A 17,879-nucleotide genomic window follows, 5' to 3' on the forward strand; every position below is an offset into this window, starting at 1 on the left:
GCCATGATTCATTTGTTGGGTTTCTTTATGCATTTTTTTTTATGGTTTATTTGTTGGGTTTTGTGTTGTCTTGATAATGTTTTCCATGCACATGAATCATAAGCCCTTACTGAATTTTTAATTTTGGAATTTTAAAATTGCAATTTCCAGGCATGGAAGAGCTGTGGAAATTTATAATTAATATTTCTAATATATATTAATTAAAAAATAATTCAATTTGTAATGCAATATATATTTTTTTCAAATAAATTGATTTATGAAATTTTATTCAATATTTAATTAAATATTAAATTAAATATTAAATATTCGCATGCAAATGGAAAAGTCATAGAAATGCATTGGTCAAAATGTGTGGGAAGCTTGTCTTTTGAGCTTCAAGAAAATTTACCAACTTTTGGCATTTTCAGGAAAGAAAAGCTGAGAAGGACTTGTGCTATCAAACAGATCGAGGATGACTATGGGTAGAATCAAGATCATCAGCTCTCTACCTTTTTTTTTTCTTAATATTGTCTGTATAAACATTGGACCATCTTATTGTACCATGGCATTGCACATGATTCTGATTTTATTCAATCTATAGAAGAGATTAAGAGATTCATCTTAAGCTTCCCATGATGTATAGAAGTTGATCTGCACTTATCACATCTGTTTTGGCATTCCTTCCTTAAAACAGCAGAATTTAAACGAATCTCAAGAATATTACAGGAGCACCCTACCTCACGCAGGGACCGGCCGAGGATGAAACGCTAAACTCTAATCATTGTGTTCTGAGGTGAAAGAGTGGTGTGGAGAGCCACATGTTGTGATAAGATGGAGCCATCAATAGTTGTTCAGCTAATTGCGTGATAAAAGAGACGTGAGTGCTTTGAAGTCTAAAATGCAATTGTCAGTTTCTTTGAAGGCTATAGTAATTGTCATGTTCACTGCCCTACAAATCAAATCGCCGACACGTGTTCCTCTCCGGGTCTGCTTCGTTTCCCTTTACTTGATTTGGCTCTTACAAATGAATGCTGCTTGACTGCAGACAAAGCCCTGATCCGTCACATCTGGAGTCCGTAAACCTGAGTTATCCCAGGAAGAACTTCACCTGTATGTCTGCATTAGTGATTACCTTGAGGCGACTTAAGTCTCGCCAGACTCCCAACCATATCCAAGACCTATTTCACATCACATTTTAAAATAAAAAACATATATTGAATTGGCAGAGCTGAAGCACCACTACTAGAGGTTTGGCTCTGAACTCCCAAGAAATGCACTCTTAACCTATTTATCAACAATCTTTTGCAATATAGGCTCTTATCAGTGGCAATTTTTGGCTTGATGATCCAGTCCAAGCAGTCATGAAATGTTGTGCTAACTTGCCCTGGGGCTTTGTGATAAAACATGGCTCCACATTATCTATTCGTACTGTGAATGGAGATGTTGGTCCTTTCTGCCAGTCAGAGACACCCCCCCCCCCCCCCCCCCCACCCAAGTTGGGGTTCTTGGTTAATGACTTCCTTGTTCCTGAGCAATCTCTTTGACTTCTGTGGAAAGCCAGGTGCCTTGCCTCTGGGCAGAGTTTAAATGCAGTAAGTCTTCACCCAAAATAAACCTGTATCCTGTAACACTGAGTTCCTCTGGGGTCCTGTGTTAATCATCCAAATCCCGATTCATCAATGAAGACAACTGAATTAGCAGACGAACAATATGTGCATGTCATAGATTCCCAATGGACTGACCATATGACTACAGTGTTTGTGTGTGTGTGTGTGTGTGTATCATGTTTATGATTACATACATACACACATACGTACATACACCTTTCTTAATGATTACAGTAAAGCACTTAACATGGAAGTAAACTGGGCCAGCAAGGGTTTAAAAACAACAAATATTAACATTGTGTTTTTGTTAAAGCATGTGCATGCATTATGCCGTAAAAGCATGTTTATTGTATGAGCTGTAAAAATGTCAAAATTGTCCTTTTTGAGATATGACTACATTTGAAGGTGAATGATGATCTGATTATGCATTAAATCATGTGAACAACATGTTTGTGAACCCTTTTGATATTGTTTAAAAAGCATCCCAGGATGAAATTTTGGTTAATACATAATTCCTATACTTCCATTTATGCTATTTGTAGTTTTAATGACTTAATATTATTATAAAATCTGGAACTGTATCATGCAAAAGTTAACGCTTAATATTTTCATGAAATTGAATATTAATAATAGCTTTACAAATAAGATCAAGAGTTTCTATCACTAGTCTCATGCTAACACATTTTAATTAATGTGGCTTTCAAGTGTGTATGTCCATCGACAGTGCTTTACTGTTGCTTTTTATTACAAATCAGGCCGTTATTGCTGAAATTTGTTGTTGTCGATAGCACCCGGAATATTCCTGCCAACCTGATGGATTAATAAGCAGTGTATATACTTGGTAAGTGTTATGATCATTTCAAGATAGTGTGTCTATTGGGTCATTGAAATCCCACAGTATCTGTTTTTTTTTTTATATATATATTTGCATGCAGTGTGTGATAATGGTGTGACATCTGGGAAACTGTTCTGTGGTCACTCCCTTGGCTTGTGATAAATCTTTATTTAAATTGTTCTCATAAACAAGATCAAATTCATGTCATGTACAAATAAATTTATTGCACAAGCTTAAATGAATACATAACTTTATTTAAATAAATGCTTTGTCATAACAAAAACAAACAAAAAAAAAAGACAAAGGTTAAAAGAGTACATAAATTACAAGTTGAATAAATATTACACAGTGATATTCACTTTCTTAATAATTTGAGCTTTTTTTTCTTTTTTTTTTCTATTAGTTTTTAAGAGTTCCAAATGCTGAACATTTTTAGAGTCCTCCAGCCACTAATGGGTCTTTTTCACATGCCAGTTTAAGCCACATTTAGGTGGTCAATCATCAAGTCTTTTCTCATCCACAAAAAAAGCAAAAAAATAAAAACTGTTATGCATTCAGAGAAAGAAAGAAAACCTGTCGTTTCTACTGTAGTGTGAGTTATGAACACTGCTACCCAAGTATGAGATTCGGAATCTGATGAAAGCAGATAAGCACAAAAGCAACATGTTGCGTTCTGGCAATCGATAGTCTGTTACCTCTAATTACAAATCAGAACGGATCAAAATCACATTAATGACACTTCTTTCCCATTCTCACAATGACAACCAGATGAATTCTACGACCTGGGGAATCAAGGTAAAACGGTTTTCAGCCATAGTGCATCGTCTTATAACATTCATGGTTTTCGGGTAAACACTTTTTTGACTCGTTGCATGCCTGCTTATCAGATTCCGAGACTGTCCATCTAAACATTCTACTGTGAAGTGTGAAGCACTGCAAAAATGTGTATTTTTGTCTGGTTTTTCCGAACAAATTTCTAGTCATTCTTAAAACAAAATCTCTTGACAACACTCGTTTTCAAAGAATTTGAATTATAGGAAAATTCTAGCATTGTTTACTCACTGATGTTCTTTCTTCCATGGAACACAAATTCAGAGCAGGATATTCAAGCTGCACTTTCCACACGATGAAAGTGAATGGTGACCACGGCTGTCAAGCAAGATTTTCAAAGCATTAACTAAAGAATTAACTAAAGTTGAATTAAATTTGTCACACAAAGCTTCTTCTACAGCTTTGAATGCATTTCAGAATTTCAGACTTTTACTGTGCATCTTTTGGAGCTTGACCGACCCTATAGAATTGAGCAGCTTGGACAATTTACGAACCTTCTCCTTTGGTGTTCCACAGAAGAAAGCAAGTCACACCGGTTTGAAACATAAAGATGAGAACATAAATTTACAATTTTGGGCCAAGTTGGTTTTTGTTTACCCTATGGGCAAACATGTCCCTAAATGTTGTACAAGATATGTTCTGAAAACAACTTTGCTTTTTTAAGTAAATTCAACTAATCTTAAAGTTGTGTGGATGACTTGGAAAACAAGACACAAATACCGATTAAGAAATCAATTTTTGCAGCATGTATTGTGTGTTGTGAAAGGAGGCCCAGCACAAGATCACCGCTTGAGGCTCTCACCCGCTGTCCTTCTTCCCGGATATCACTGAGACGCAAAGTCTATTAAGAGTAGATTGAGAATAGACTGTGATTGGTAGAGTTGTGTTACTGGTAAACCCACTGAATGATGAGGTGGGTCTCAGGCTTGGGCTGTGAAGCCTCTGTCAAAGGTACTCAGGCAGGGTATCTGTCCGAGGCCTGCTCCTGCTCCTATACCTGAACTGAGATTCACTTTGAGACGGCACTAAATGCGTGGCAAGGTAAGGAATTAAGTGCAAGCTGCTTTTGGGGGAGGGGGCTTTCGGCATGGATCAGGACCTGGATAACGCTGATTACTGATTTTGCCCTGTGGTGACTGACACCTACGAGGCTAATTGTGCAATAACAGAGGCGACTACGCCTCCACGACGTACTCAAGACACCTGCAAAAGTCTGGTTAACCCGCACACCCTGAACTCACTCTTTCTTTTTCATGCCACCTTCCATTCGAAAGCCAATTGTCATTTGCGATTCTTTTTTGACATGCAACGGTTACATTCTGCGGACCCGTGGTTATTTCAAATCACAGCCAGGCCCCCATGGAATCTTCGTGCGTGGAATTCCGCCAAATCGGAATGCCTGGCATTCGCAAATTCCTGCCTCTCAAAGCTCCATGCCTAAAATACGGAAAACGCGGATGCATGGATTCCGTCCGGGCTCGGATATGATGGGTACTTGCGTGATCTGGAGAGGTGCAGCCCTACAGGGTACGGTGTTGGCGACTATTTTTTCAGCCCCCTCTCAGCAATGAAACTATGATCATTCGGGCCCTGAAATAAGATCCGGACGGACCCATTGTAGCAGGGAAATGGCTTCACTCACTCTTCAAAAGCTGACCGGTGAGTATTCATGTGTGATGTATAGCTTGATTGAAAATACTCTCGTCAGCAATTACACACATTTGCAGTCTCTGTCAAATCAATCGTCAGCTTATTCGTAAGAGAAACAACAGTAAATGAGCTAGCGCTAGCTGGACTATAGTCTCTCCCTATCTTAGCCTCGGCGCAGGGAGCGATTTCTGATAGCTGCTTGACATACAATGTAATGTAACGGATTTCATATCTAATCTGATGCTGTATTTGAACGCAACTGAGGTCCTTCGTCAATATAAAAAGTTCGTTTCGTTCCCCTTGGCTATTGTGTAACATTCACGTCACCATTCAAATGTATTTGCATGTAGGAAGGCACTGAGACTCGCACACAGAAACTCACACTGAACGACGCTGTAGTGAAACACACCTTCTGTTTCCACCTCGGTTAATAACACAGATGAATTATAGGAATACAAATGAAACATGTCATCGTGCTGTTCAAAAGAGCTATTACCTATTGCTGAACAGTCAAAGTGGGCGGAACTTAGAAAGTGGTCCGACCTGCATTCAAATGAGTAAGTTGTCATTGTGACAGGTCAGATGGAAATATGCAAATTGATAATGCTAACACTCCTCTGCCGAGCACCTGATGGTTGTGGTTGTTTGTTAAGGATAACAAAAAAAAAAGAAAGAAAACACATTCAATAATCTAGAGTTAAAGGTAATATACCAAGGTTGCACCTATTTCAGTGAAACCGAATGTCGAGGAACATGGCTCATAAGTGGACTGTCATTACCTCCATGAAGTCAAAGGAAACAGCACATAACAAAAGTTGTTCAGAAAAGAAAAACAAAACATTACAGACAGAAAGAAACTACCGCTCTGCACGGTGAACGTCCGTCAAAGTTCAAACGCAAATGCTGGGAGCGTTTAAGGGTTACAGCATCTGTCTCCATTTTAACTCGGCCCAGATGCCACAATATCTGATACGAAACTATTCCACAGTGGCCTTTTCTTTTCTAGGCGAGGGCACTGATTGATTCTGTGTGGACTTTTGTTTTTTAGTTCTCGACCCCGTGTAACTCTGCGTGGCAGCGTCTGTTTACATAGGCACGGTTGGCATGTTAGGTAAGCTACAAAATCTAGAGCCACTGAAACAGATTTGTCTAATGGGATCTTGGTTTTCACTACGTTTTGGGAGGGATATGCCACAAAGAAAAAAAAAATATATATTTTTTTGAAAGCTATCGCCGTATTTCATTGCTCATACGCTCGCAAGCGCACGCTCGTACACACACGCATACACTGAACTTGGTGAAGTTACACATTTCCAAGCAGGTTCCCCAATGAATAAGTGCTCTGACAGGACCAAAAAAAGCCAGATAGAGATGACTGTATCAGCAGATCTCTACCATGTGTTTTCCTTCATTTCTTTTCTTTTGGAAAACAACACATTTTTTTCAAATAGTAAATGTTCCTGCTATCTCCTTTGATACCTTGACAGCAAAAGATGTAAAAGACCAAGATAGCCCTGTTATTATTCAACATGCCATATATTCTTTTTTTTTTTGTAGTTTTTTTGTTTTATGTTAACTTTAAACAAAACAGTATGGTGCTCAAACCCCAGCTTCTATAAAAATATATAATTGTATGTATATATTTTTTTAGCAATTTTTATTTATTGTTGTTGCCGGGACTCAGCTCTAGCAGGGGGCTCCTCTGATTGGCTGAGTCCAGTGAGATAGAGATGAGCGCTCAGTCAAAACGATTCCTGTGGATTATCTCACTTTAACATTTTCTTTTTAGTTTGATTGTTTGTATTTATAATAGCTGTTGTGTTTCTTTGTCATTTTGCATCAAAATCTCAAAGTGATTGGCGGGTAGACTGGTGGGACAGGACAAGGAGGTGGGCCCTAGGTCTGGTGATCAGGGTGGGTTGATTCTCACTCGTTGCTGTTGCTGTTCTCCAAATCCTTGCACTGGATGTTACCGCCGCTGTAGTCAGTGCCGGGCAGCTGCACGCCGTATTTATCCACGCACCAGCAGATGCCTCGTTTCCGGCCACGGGAGGGCTTGCACTGCAGGGTGGATAAGGGACAAAGGGTCATAAAACTGCAAGCTCAACTCAAAAGAAATGCCTCAACTAGGACCGGATGGTATGCTGTCATAAAATATTTTGGTAACACTTCATTTTAAGGTGTACTTACTACTATAATAATAATTAATTATGCATAATTACATGCAAGTAACCCAAAGCCAAACCCTAATGCTAACCCTAACCATATAGTAAGTAGCCTACATGTAGTTAATTAATATTACTCAGTACTTAAATGTATTATAATAACACTGTAACAAGGACACCTTAAAATAAAGTGTAACCAATATTTTTTTGTGACGTAATTTTGAAAAAAAAAAAGATGAGCAATTCCTATTTAGAGAACTGTGTTGATTTAGTTTAGTTTTGAACAGTGTAGACTAATTAATAAAGCATTATTACAGTTAAAAATGTTACAATACGAAAAAAAGAAAGAAAACAAGGATATAAAGTATTGAACAATAGGGTTAGTAATGGTGTTTTTTATGTATTGATTAATCAAAGAATTAAAGGATGTGCAGGAGTTTAAGGCAATAAAGAAGAGCAAAAAAGCAAAGACCTAGAATATATGTCTAATATGCAGAAAATGTCTCTGTTCATGTTTCATCTCGTCACATTTAGTTATAAATGACATGAATCATGTAAATGATGAGACTGTATTTTCAATTTCAATTTTATTTTGTAAATTAAAAAAGGCAACATTTTACAAAGTTGAGTAGTTTGCATCAGTGGATATTATTGTTAGCCGTTTAACATTTCTGACAAAACAGTTGTTGAATATTAAATGTTTAGCTACAAAAGGATTGTTTTTCTTGTAAAGTGTTTTACCTCACGCTCTTTCACCATTGAAACTGAAGCGTTGCACTTGAATTCATGTTTGGCAGCAAGCTAGTGAATCCCGCTAATCAATCTCATTAATCGATGGTAGATGACTGGTGTTGAAATCAAATATAGAATTCAAATGATTTATGGTCACATATTTGTTAATCACTTGGATTGGGTTCATGGAACCCCCCTCCCCCCAAAACAGAAAGAAAATAATCAAATGTGATATAAGAGATAATGACATAACATTTATGTTGTAACATGTACCTTTGATTAGTAAAGTATTCTCTGGACTTTTCTGGATTAGTATAGTTCTCTGGTTATTATTTTCAGTTAGTTCTTGTCCTCAATTTTTATTTTTTTTGGCTGTGTTTGTTCCAGACAGGCTGACAATCTATAGTCGTGGGATTTTTAAGTGACTCAATATGCATATTACATCGATACACCAATAGGTGGCGACAGCGGTGGTATTTTTAAGTGAGTCATTCGAATCACTTACTGAACCAATTTGTTCAAAACGCGAGCGAGTTACTGAATCACTCAGCAATTATAAATGCAGATTCATTCACCAAAGGAAAACGGTTCTGTCTAGAACAATTTTCATGAGTTAACATCTACAGACAGTGTTAATCAACGATAAAAAAAGTTAATCATATTAGATGTCAATGTTAATATTATACCATAAAAGTAACAAGAGTCTTACCTGTTTGCGCTTGAAGAAGCCTTTCTTGTCACAGTTAGGCAGGTAGAGGGAAAGAGCCATGACGCGGGAGGTGTCTTTCATACTTTGAATGATTCCATCCAGCTTCCTTCTGCAGGGACCCTGTGTCAGACGAACACATGGTGAGTTGCATCATCACCTCAGCGTTTAATGCCTAGATATTATTTTACTGCAGCTGCTGCGTCACACAACTTACAAATTCAGGCTCATGCTTGTCGATGGGAAGGGGGGAGTAGTCCATCGTCCCCACTGACCGATGCTTCTCCTGTTGTTTCTTCTTGTCCTTGCGCATGGCAGCAGTCTTCTTGCTGTTGATTACGTCTGGTTTGGGGTAAAGGGGAATTTTAGGAATCTGGTCTTCAGTCGTGTCTGGCTTCACTGTATCATCATGCTCTATTGATTCGCGATCTAAGACAAAGAGAATCAAATTATAAGCATTAACTAGATTTTTACTGCATGGAAATGTGAGTGCCACTGCAAAATCATCAGCATGATGTTAAAGTGGTTGCCAGGGTGTTTTGAATCTCTATTATTCTCTATTATATTCATGATATCTAGATTTACCAGGTTCTTTAAAGTTAATGTATGAGATTATCAGGCAAAACCCGAATGTATTAGCACACCTCAGTAAGCCACACAATTTGAGGTATCATTCATACAATACCAACAATGTATGAATTTGATTGGCTGAGGCAGACCAGCCTAAAAATTTAACTTTTAAATCATTTTGTCATCCTAACAACAAACAAAGTGATGCGTAATGAAGTCGATTGTAAGACGATGACTGGTTGACCATTGTGAAACGGTGTATTTTAGGTTGTTTGCAGTTGCACGCCAGGCAAAACTGAATGCATTAGCACAATAACACAATAGTAATTTGCCTTAGCAAACACCAGTGATGATCTCAATGTCCTACATCTGACTTCAACAATTCAAAATGAAATTCGACTAATACAAACCTGGGAAATCTCTTATAAAAACCTCCCCAAAGGCTTTAAGATATATACACATCCTAGTTGCTAATCAGTTTCCATAGCATAAACATGAAAACAACTGTTTTTCCACCAAATGTTTCCTATGCATTTGTTTACAGAGGGTGGTGGCAGGATCAACTGCTGATGACCACCCCCAACCCTACCAATCCCAGGTTGAAACACTTGGCTGACTAAATATCCAATTGGGTTAAAAATCTAATATCTCATTCTATTTGGTGGGATTTCTCCAAAAATGCATTTAGGTGTACAACCTAAACATTGAATGGACTTCTGTTTTATACTGCTGAATAATTCTGTTGATTTCATTGTAGAGAATGTGCATGACTACAGGATGTGGGTGTGAGAACAGAAACGGCTTTTCAAAGGACCCTTAACAGCTCAGAGACATACATGAAGAACTTTGAAGTCTCAATAACCATAACACCATGACAACCACAATGTTCTTCTGCAGGAATCTAACACTAGGTGGGCAGTAACTGTTGAAATGTGTCCGGGGAAAATGTGGAGATATTACAGAACAAGTAATTCAAGCACATATAGTTTGATAGTAAAACTCCACAGGATACATGCCTCTACTTATAAACTGTCTTTCCACTGAAGTCAAATGCTGTTGGACAAAGCCAAAGCTTCATAAAACTGAACACTTGAACCATGCAGAGAGAAGCCAAACATAGTACATCCAGAGGAGATTAACAGGTCATTCACACTAAGCATACAAAGTCAGGATATATAATTGCATTGACATTTAGCCATCCAAACCAACAAAAATCATCTGATAGATTATTATTCATCAAATTTGTAATACAAAATGGCATTATAGGAGTTATTACTTTTGTTTATTTGTTTAGGATTGTGGTTTATTGCATAAACAAAAAAGTTTAAATATAATATTGTTTCCTTTCAGATCTAATGCTGGCATGAAATGCAATATGCATTAAATCCATTTACTGTATATCCCTATTATAAATTGGGACATAATTGTGAAACGCTGACAAATTCACACCGTTATTGCATCTACGAGTGGCTTCATTCGAGAATCAGACAGAATGGAAATGGACATACAGAGTCAGGCCTGAACATCGATGCTGTTGGGTTACCAAGTATTTTTGTGCATGCAGCCAAGAGGGCATTATCAGACAGCTGAGGCAGCCAGCAGAAATGATTGAGATAACTGCCCTCACAGTCCCCCTGAGCTCCAGTGCTTCTCATTGCTGCGGACTGGGGCAGGGTGTTCTGGAGCGGCCTGGTGGTGAAAGAGTCTGTCTGACCTGGAGACGCATGGGGCGGGTGCCTGGTCATTACAGGAACTGGTTTCCTGGCTTCTGAAGTTACAATCAGAGCATGGTGCTGTCTCTTTGAAATCAATCCCGCAACTCATGACTTGGCAGACTGAAATTTCTGTACAGATTTCCCTGCAGGTTTGGGCTCCTTAAGCCACCTAATATCTGAGATCGCTTCATGGAAATGTTGTAGGGATGTTTGCCTAGAGGGAGATTTACACTTCAAATGGGAGGGCACAGGATGACTGGGTTGGCACAATTACTTATGGCTGTTTTCGTGATTTTTCCTCCTCGTGCGTGGCACAAACGCACCGTGTTTGTGAAATCAACAATGCCTAGAGTTTACAAACCACTAAATTCGTCTTTTCTGTTGTAGGCTTTTCGGAGTGAGGACCAAAATCACTTTTTCCATGCTCGTGGTCCCCAGCTTGTAAAGGTTTAGCGGGTCTGTGTTTAAGATCTGACACACAGCCAAGAACCTGGAACCCGGCCAAACCAGACGTATCACGTGTAGCCTGTCTATTCAAATGAGCTTTGGAAAGAATGCAGAAGAGGTATTGGTGTCTCTCCTCTTGGTCTTGCAAAACTTTTCATTAAGATAAAGGGACCCGAGCTTGGCCAAAGGAGATGCATCTGATAGGGCTCTGTTTAATAATTTACACATGCGCTGGGCAATTATACTTCATGAATATCCACGGTTTCTTACAGCTTGGGGGCTAATGATGAAAGCAGATCTCCTTTTGAGTTGCATTGTCACCTTGTCTGATTCTTTTTTAAGAACGTGCTGCCAAACAAGCCGAGAAATGCTTCTTAAGGCCCTAAAACCACGTGTTTTAGTGTCTTCTTAGCATGCACGGTTGGAATTAAGTCTTGCTATTGTTAAATATTCAGACTAGCTCGCCTTTGAAAGTCGTTCTTGAAGCAAGCCGTTCTGCTTTGTCTTGCATTCATTGTCACAGACCGACCATGGCATCCCTGGCAAGGATCCACTGCTAAATATTTAAAGCCTGGACCGTGTCCACAACATGTTTGGGCCTCTGTAGCAGAGAAGCATGCCACAAAATAAATAAAACCCCACGAATGCAACCGAGCACTAATGCTAGTTAAAACTGGGGTAATTGCAACTACAAAGCAACATTATGAGCAAGACCTGTGTGATTTGGGATAAAAGTTTCCATGTTGTAATACACTATCGGTTACGACCAAGAAAGCCATCATACAACTTACTACTCAAACAAATCCCCTGTAATTCAGGACAATGCAAAGTGATGACACCTGTCGATGCCCTTCAGGCTGAAAGCACATGTGTGCACCTCTTCATCGCCTGACCGTATCTGATGTCATCAACACTCCGAAACATGAACTCAGGAGGTGCTCTTCAGGACATCAATGGATCACTCCCAGTTGCTGATTTCAATTAGCTCAGACAATGGCAAGAGACCGATACTGTCTGTAAGCTCAAGGCATCTTTCCACCAAGAGTATCTAGCTACAATCTTTCCTCTTCTAAACTTCTAAACTAAACTTCTAAACTAGGCAAGATTTTTTTTTTTTACAAGCAAAACCACATCAATCTTTATAATTACTGTTAAGATTGTATATAATCATTTGTAGGTGGTATGTAATTATTTATGAAGGGAAAGTGAATAAAAGCCTAAATTTGAAACATTATTAGGAATTTCCAAAATGAAGGATGGGATATATTGAAGATTTTAAAGGAACACTCCACTTTTTTTGAAAATAGGCTCATTTTATTACGCAAAATGAACCCATTTTCAAAAAAAGTGGAGTGTTCCTTTAAACAGTTTTTAAACTATAGGAGTTACGCCTTGGCGATACGATGGTAAAACTGTGTCAACCAGAGATTTTGCTATACTGTACGAGTTAAACCATGGTAGAAATATTTGCATGGCTATCAGTGGGCAGGACTGCTTTACATTGTTTACACATGAGAGAAGAAAGACAAAACAAGAAGAAAAACAAGTAGTAATGTGAAAATGCGAAGCAAGATGTGTCCTTAAACAATGTGAGGACTTTTTTATATAAAGGAGTGTAATGTGAAGAAATTTTTGCTTGTTTAGTTGAGTTTATGTTGCGAGAAATTAGCGTCATAACTGCTGTTTTATATGTCAAGATTTTGAGTGTTATTTTAATGTAATTTTTATGATTTATTATGAATATTAATTTTGTTTGCGTCCATCAAGTTAAAAAAAGAAAAAAAGAGTCAAATGATATCAGATTTTTTTTTTTTTTTTATTTGCACTTAACTTGTTAGATTGCCATAAATAGTTATTAAAGCATGATGATTTCATGCAAACCTTTTTAGGCTCAGAATTTAGAGTCATAATCACTTGTTTTGTATGTCTAATAAGTTATAGTACATATTTTGATTGTTATTTGATGTGACACAATAATCATTTTATTTGCATCTAACAAAAAAGAAGAGAAAATCAAAAGTAACTTTTATTTGCACTTAATTCACTAGGTTATCCAAAATTATGTGTTACGGCATGATTGTAACGTAAATTTACAGCAAAAATAACTACAGTATATTGTAATTACTGTGTTAGTAACTGAGTTACTCATAAAATATGATTTTGCTGCAATAGGAAGTAGACTTGTGGCTCAGAGAATGCGCTTTACCAGTCGTTTTCGAATGAATCAGCTAAGCTAAATCACCGCACTGCCTTTCCCATGATCCTCAACAACTAAATGTAACAACTAACAGAACTGTAACAGAACTAACGATTTTGTCTTGTATTGTATCTTAACTATCCTCCCGAGAATCCTGCAGGGCACAAAATTTGAGGCAGCGCTTTGGAACCACATCTGAACCTGTGCTGCAGGCAAGAAATTAGGCACCTTTTGTTCTCCTTCCCTGAAGAAACGTGACACTGCGGCTCCCCCTCCACCGCCCCGAAGCACATGACAGGAGGTTTCAACAGGTCGACGTCTTCTGCTCAACCACATGGTTACAGCCCTGCTGTCTGCTTACATTTTCTAAACGTGAGCAGTAAACCCATAGATTAAATAGATTGTTTTTGTCCATTCGCTGTTTTGGTCAGCCTGACATGTGTTCCTATTTAAGCAGGGCCCAGTGTGAGGATGCCGCTGCCCAGGAATCACATTTCTGACAGAGACGAGACTACTGTGTGAGCTGATTTTCTTCACAGCTGTTACTCACTCGCTAGCTTTCCAGGTGCCAATGATAAATACACGCTGGACAGATTGCTGTTAAACTTTACTGGAAGAAGTCATTTAAGTGTGCCAAATATGTTCCCTACTTGCATACCTCTGAAAGGGTGACTGGGCACTTGATATACGAACTCTATTGGGATTATGGTTAAAAAGAGAGGAGAAAGTATTCTGTAATGCAGATTTCAAAAAGCTGGACATCACTTTCAAAAAGTGCAAGAGATCTATTCAGCTGTTATTCAGTGAAGCGAGCCATATATCTTTCAGTGTCAGTCTGATGTTGCAAGCAAGTATATTTTTCTGAGAGTTTGGCCTGTGGTGCAATATAAAAATGAGATGACATACAGGCAATAGAAGAAGAACTGCGTTCCATTCCCTTGTAATCGTTGTTTAGTTATGGCTACGTCTCTAGTGGGTAAATAAAGCGCATAAATCAGCGATAACGAAGTAACCGAATACAATAGCCAATTGCTTTCGGCCCATTTCTTTACGATGGTTTACCTGCATGCTCTTAGATTCAGACTTGCAATCGTTGCGAACGCAGCATGCAGTTCTTTTGGGCAAAATGTCTGTAGTCATATCTGTTGGCAGCTGCATCCAAGTTCCACATGGCATGTCCGAACAGAAAGCCTCCCTTGTGATCGTTGGCAAATTTGCAATATTTGCCAATCCTGGAGCTAAATGACAATCTGGCGTCGCCTATTGTACTTGGCTCTCAACACTGAATCTTTAAACCGTGAGCGCCAGCATTCAAGACCATGAAGGTATGACACTATTAACGGGAGTGAGACATGATTCCATTTTAAACTTGTATGTCAATTTTGTGTTTGCACAACTGGGTGTGTGCTGGGGGAATAAACATGGATCGGGAAGACACAGGGCCAAAAAGCTCTGAATCCTAATGCGGGCAAGGACGCTTGACCTCTCTCCCTCTTTCTCTCTCTCTCTCTCTCTCTCTCTCCCTCTGTCTGTCCTGCCCAGCTAGTAAAACCAGGCTGAAACCGAATACCACGGGAGGCTAGAAGCGTCCCTCTAAATTCATCCCCATGCTTGACGAACAGCTCTTGATAGATCGGCTCCACAGACATTCTGCTGAATCACAAGGGCTCGACTGTGTGCCCACTGCAATCACAGAAGGGGTAAACCAGCAACCGCACTCATCAGAGGATTTCATATAGAGACAAACAGGTTTCTGATGTGCACCTGTGTGTGAGGGGGTTGTATTTGTGTACAAACGGTCGTGGTGAAAGCCCACGACTGAATTCAACCTCATCTGTTTTAAGAATATGTGCTGTCTTGTTGGATAAAGCATTGCTGTAGTCTAAAAGATATAGTTCCGTCACCCCTTATGCTATTTTTGTTCATGTGGCTCAACTGGTAGAGCACTGCACGAACAACGCCAAGGTTAGGGGTTCGATTCCAGAGGAAAGCATGAATTGAGTGCACTGAATGAAAGCATCTGGCAAATGCATAAATGTAAATAATTATGCATGCCGTGCACGATTACTCTTCGCAAATGTGTGATTTTTGCACACAGGTTGGCTTGTAGAGACACTGTGGCTACCCTCCTCCCCTTGGATTTAATCTTTGAACGGTAATCCAACCCTCAACACCACCCACAGACTTAGACCTAAATTCAGAGCAACCTAGAATCTCAATCAAGAATATAATGAGGCGTGGGTACACCGTACAATGATGAGAGATGTGATCATAACAATGGAGGAGTCCCCAACGTCAATAGAGCACCAAACAAATGCCATTGCCAAATCAAACCATAACTAAACACAAGTTTGTATGAAGTTATGCATCTCGAGGCATCTTTACTCAGTTCTGAGGAGCATACTAAATTATGCAGTTCTGCTGAATCTGATGCTGCTTTGCTTCTATGCCAATGAAATGCAATGAAACGTTGCCTTTACAGAGCATATATTTATGGGTTAATATTTTTATTCACAACTTTCATACATTTCACTGCACATCATTTCTATGTAAATGCATTATATGATACTTTATATGCAGCTTCAGTACAAAAATGGTACAGTGATGGTATCAGATGGCAGTACCATGGTACATTGATATATCCCTTAAAAAGTACAGTGGCAGTGACTTGGCACAGTGATGGCATGGGAACTTTCAAAACAATACACTACTATGGCAAATGGTATAAAACATGGTAGTACCGTGTATATGTCCAAAATGCAATGATAGTCCCAGGCTACCATGCCAAAAACAAACAAAAAAAGTAGATTTTTGACTAAAATACAACTATTCTATACTCTTTTTATAATGCTCAAATTTTAACGTATCTGATGATGATACAATGGTACTGGAATGGCATTTACATCATAGGTGCGTCCAAAAATACCATGGTGCATGAAAACGCGGTACCACCACGGTACTTTTTATATAAGTGCCTTTGCAGAGTGAAGATGGAAACCGTTTTCCTATTAATTGGCTTTGGATGAAACATAAACAGGCTTCACTAATCCTAGTAATCTACAGCACTGGAATATGATGGAAAACAGCACTGAGCAGCGCAGCCCGGCCACAACACAGAAAAGCTCATGCAGCAACATGCGCACGCCATAAAACTGGATCAGCGCAAGCCACAAAGTTCCCACCAGATACACGATCTCAACGCAACAATGCTTCCGTGCAACAAAGGCGCACTGCTTTCCAGTCAACTTACCAATGGGTGGGTGCGGTGGTTTGTATCCCTTCTCGTTCGTGCACACTCCCCTGCCGTGCAGCAGGGCGTGAAGCGGCTTCTCCTCACCGTTGCGCGGCAGGCAGCGCAGTCCGTGCGTGCATGTACCGGTGTACACCCCGCACGCCTGCCCCTCCGCCAGAGCGCAAGTCAAGCAGCAGCCGCAGCCGGGCTCCTTCACCACCTGACAGCCCATCGGGACCGGAGGACACATGGAGAGCGCCTTCTGATCGCAGGGCTCGCACGGCACATAAGAGCCTCTGCTGACGGACAACGCCGTGAGAAATGCACCCAGCACAAGAAGAGCCATGCTTCGTTTCAAAGTGAACGAGGTCCGATTTAAATGAAAAAAGAGAGAGCAAGAACTAGATATGAGAGCGCATGAACGTTTGGCTCAGATTCGACTGAAAACTCCGCATGCAAAGTGAAAGCACACGTTGGGGTGTCTTAAAAATGAGAAAATAAAAACAGTCTTTGATGAAAATAGATGAAGAAGAATCCGGTGAATTTTTATATAAATATATACATATATATATATTTATATATATATATATATATAAATATATAACAACAACGATGCACTTGGGTATTCTCCAATAGTCCAGTTTGTGCGCACTTGGTTGCGCACTGAAATTCTGGACTTTCCGAATCCAAAACACTTTCCCCTCTGGAAGTTTTCTGAGCAGACTGATCAACTTCACAGCAGTGCTTGCCTTTTTAAAAACAGCCAAACCCAAACCCCTAACTACGAATAAGCCAAACAGCGGTGAAGGGAGGCGCACTTGCCAGATCGTGGCGCAGCGCCAGCGCCTATCCCCCCCCCCCCCCCCCCCCCCCCCTCGGCAATAGGATCAGTCTTTTACGCAGTGATGCCAAGAGCGCAGAGCAAAACACAAATCCATGCAAAATCGAAGATATGCTCCTCTGAGATCTTCCGTGCACTTTGTGGCCGGTAGTGTAGTGTCAGATTCGTGCACGAAGCTCAGCGGCTTTCCAGCAGATTCAAGACGAAACGCGTCAAAAGGCAACGTGGATGTGACATGATAAAGACGCTTGCTCACATATAGAGAATACACACAAAAGAGCACGATTAGAATCGCTCGGCTGTTAAGCACCACCCGTATATTAGTGCGCGCAGAGAACATGTATGAGTAGGGGAGAATGGGGAGTGTTTTGT

The 17,879-nt window shown here is 39.6% G+C and overlaps 1 protein-coding gene across 2 annotated transcripts; it reads right to left on the reverse strand.

Annotated features, from left to right (window-relative positions):
- Positions 1 to 2,632: 2,632 nt before the first annotated feature.
- Positions 2,633 to 17,242, reverse strand: igfbp5b (insulin-like growth factor binding protein 5b). Of its 2 annotated transcripts, none has more exons than XM_079428940.1 (4): positions 16,685 to 17,242; positions 8,723 to 8,847; positions 8,509 to 8,628; positions 2,633 to 6,963 (listed from the first exon to the last, which is right to left on the reverse strand). In XM_079428940.1, the coding sequence occupies exons 1-4, from the start codon at positions 17,010 to 17,012 to the stop codon at positions 6,829 to 6,831; spliced, it is 708 nt and encodes a 235-aa protein (XP_079285066.1). In that variant the 5' UTR covers positions 17,013 to 17,242; the 3' UTR covers positions 2,633 to 6,828. The 2 variants fall into 2 exon arrangements, with proteins under 2 accessions (XP_079285066.1, XP_079285065.1); XM_079428939.1 differs by having other exon boundaries at positions 8,723 to 8,934; positions 16,685 to 17,210.
- Positions 17,243 to 17,879: the final 637 nt, after the last annotated feature.

The sequence above is a fragment of the Barbus barbus genome, assembly GCF_936440315.1.
Source record: "Barbus barbus genome assembly, chromosome: 11".
NCBI lineage: Eukaryota > Metazoa > Chordata > Actinopteri > Cypriniformes > Cyprinidae > Barbus > Barbus barbus.